The sequence below is a fragment of the Leishmania panamensis genome (assembly GCF_000755165.1).
Source record: "Leishmania panamensis strain MHOM/PA/94/PSC-1 chromosome 11 sequence".
Classification (NCBI taxonomy): domain Eukaryota; phylum Euglenozoa; class Kinetoplastea; order Trypanosomatida; family Trypanosomatidae; genus Leishmania; species Leishmania panamensis.
The window spans coordinates 249855-252834 of record NC_025856.1 but is presented as its reverse complement, the minus strand read 5'-3'; the positions used below and the strand labels follow the sequence as shown (position 1 = coordinate 252834).

The 2980-nt window shown below is 52.8% G+C and overlaps 1 protein-coding gene across 1 annotated transcript; it reads right to left on the bottom strand.

Annotated features, from left to right (window-relative positions):
* Nucleotides 1–237: 237 nt before the first annotated feature.
* On the bottom strand, nucleotides 238–816 carry LPMP_110640 (aminopeptidase, putative; the record flags this gene model as incomplete). Its single annotated transcript, XM_010698611.1, has 1 exon — nucleotides 238–816. One exon carries the CDS (start codon nucleotides 814–816, stop codon nucleotides 238–240), a length of 579 nt encoding a protein of 192 aa, XP_010696913.1.
* Nucleotides 817–2980: the final 2164 nt, after the last annotated feature.

Sequence of the window (2980 nt, the reverse complement as noted above, 5' to 3'; positions counted from 1 at the left end):
AGAGAAGTGAATGGGGAAACGACAGAAGAGTTCCCATGTGCGCTACAGCAGCGCAACACATTTCAGAATAAGACCGGAAGCCCTCAGCACCTGCGCACTCAGACCAACACACAGACAGGCCGGCCATCTCGCACGAATATACATATATGTATGACTATATACGTATATGTATATAGGGGCTAGAGGATACGAAAATATGGCAGAAAATCAAACGTGAAAGAGAGAGACTAGCACTGGTCAGCCAGCGAAAACCTCATCACGACTAAGAAGCGAAACGAGGAAAAAGAGAAACTCGCACAGATGAAAACGCGTCACACAGGCAACCCTGTTCGAATGAGAGAGTGCGCGCGCTACAGCGTTCGCGATCGCCGCCTCTGCGCCAGCAGGGGCGCGCACGTACACGTCCAGCGTCTCACCCTCGTCGACGGTCCCGCAGGCGGCAACAACAGCCTCCGAGAGGCTGTCCGCGCGGTACGGGCAGTTTGTGCGCGACGCAGTTGCCGGCAGCGCAGTCACCGTCACCTCCGTGTAGCCCTCGCGCCCCGCAACCACCGCAAGCGTCTTCACCGTCGCGCCATCCTTCACACGCCTCAGCGCCTCCGCGACAGCTGGGCAGTAGAACCGCAGGGACTCCACAGAGCTGTCCCTCAGCTGCCCCAGCGCGCCCACCAGCAGCACGTGCGCCGCAACACACGACACCTTCGAGATGTCCGTGAATGTCACGTTCGACTTGAACTTCACGCACGTTTGGACGTACGCCGACACCGCCGACTCCTCCACCGCCGACTCCGAGCGCAGGCGCTTCATCGCGGGCATGTCTGGCGTAGATGCAGGGAGAAAGCCCGAGAGAGAGGTGGAAGAGAGAGTGAGTGCGCAGAGGATCACACCGAAAACCAGCGGCGAGGGCGCGGAGAAGCCGTTGAGGAGTTCAACAGGGAAAAGGAAAGATAGGGCAATGCAATACTCGTCGACAGACCACCATGAGTAGAATAGGGGTTGTTAACAGCGCGCGAATCGGTGTGTTGCTACGCAGCGATAGGCCCCCGACGTGCCCGCGAGAAATGCGTGATGCATCGCTTTGCATTCTGCTGGCAGAGAGACACTTGAATTTGTGAAGGCACACACATACGTGCGAAGATAACCATTCACGTGCTGCGAATCTAACAGAATCTACAGGTAAAGGGGAAAAGTGGCGTGAGAGTCAGCCAGTGAGGCGCTGGGAGGAAAAAAGCGAGAGTAAGGAAGGATGGAAAAAGATGACGAGCAATCAGAAGAGCTGCACCACATCCGTCGCGCTGACTAGAGTAGGAATGAAGTGGAAGTTCGAATGACTCACGCGTACATGCGTGTATCAGACGGTGTCTGTTTCGCCTAACACACCTTACAGGTGACCACCAACCTCTCCTCTGCAGAGAACAAAGGATGGCGGAGGCAACCCGACGCGACGACAAGCTGGCCCTTTAAAACGAAGAAAGGTGTCAAGCGTCGTTCTCCGAAACGAAGTGGGTGTGCAGGTGAGCGCCCACGCGGCTCGACGCATAAAACGCAGATATAGAAAAGGAAGAGAGACACAACTGAAAGGGTCAAGGTTTGAGTTGGGCCGGCCACCAGCGCCACTGCCTTTCCACTCCACTTTCCTTACCTTTCTTGGTGAAGCTCTCTCGTGTCGTGTGTTTGTGCGTTGCCGTGCTCTTATCAACAGAGGCTTGCCTACATGGCACACTCAACACCTCTCTCCCCTCTCCGCTTGCCCGCCTACCAGTCGGGGAGAGGGGAAGGAGGGAAACGATGGGGGGGGGCGTCATTCAAAAATGAGCAACAACAAAGGCGAAACAGAGGAAGGATATGCGGCAGGGAGAAAAGGAAAAACAAAAAGATCAGCGAGGAAAGAGGGCGACACATATGGCACACACACACACACATGCGCGCGTGCATGGGAAGAAAGAAAAGGGTCGAGCCTTCATTCGCGAGACGACACCGCAAAGTTGAGTGCAAAGGTCAAGGAGAGGGAGGAGTTCGGGGAGAGAGCGAGAAAGAGATGAGAGCAAAACAAGAGAGAGCAGGGAGGATGAGGAAGATGGAATTCACGGACAGACGTGGTGCCCTGCCCATCATGTCGCTTCATTTTTTTCGTTGTTGTTGTGTTCGTGCTCATGGGTTCGAAAAGGGTAGATGTGAATCGGAGGAGGTTCGGGAAAGGATAAAGGGTAGGAGCAGGATGCCTACATAGGTCTACTCGTAGGAGGGGAAAGAGAAATCGAGAGAGGGCTAGGATGAACAATGGGGAAAAGCCATAAGGAAGAGGTGCTTCAACGCGCACACACAGAGCCACAGAGCAATGGAAAAAAAAATCAGCCAAAGGGGACTGAGATGAAAGGAGTAAGTACACACATATGCATATTCATTTACATATATATACATTTATATAAACACACACACACACACACACACACACATGCATGCATACGGGCATACAGACGGGCATGTACAAGCGTGAAGCCTCAAAAAATGGGAAGGAAGAGAACTTCCGCGCTACATGGGAGGACGACAAAGAGAGCACATGTGCTGTGGACTAAGGCTTTAGTGAACAGCCACAAAGTGTGTGTGTGCGTGTAAGGCAAAGAGAGAGGGAGGGAGAGAGAGAGACAAAGCGAAACCGTCATTTGCACTCCCTCCTCACTTTTTTTTTCTGCTGTCCGTTTCGTTTGCATTTGATAGCAAAAAAAAAAAACGAGAGCAACACAACACAACACAACACACACGACTAACACGGCAGCTCTGGACACCTCGCAACACATGCATAAACGTTGAATGATCGCTGTGCTCTCAGAGAACGCGCGCGCGCGAGAGAGAGAGAGAGAGTGACAGGCAGTCAAGGGAAACAAACAAAAAAAAAGATTTAACATGAATGACATCACCAACAACATCATAGAAGAAAAATGTGAGAAACGGCAATCGACTTCTTCTCTCGCCCTCCCAC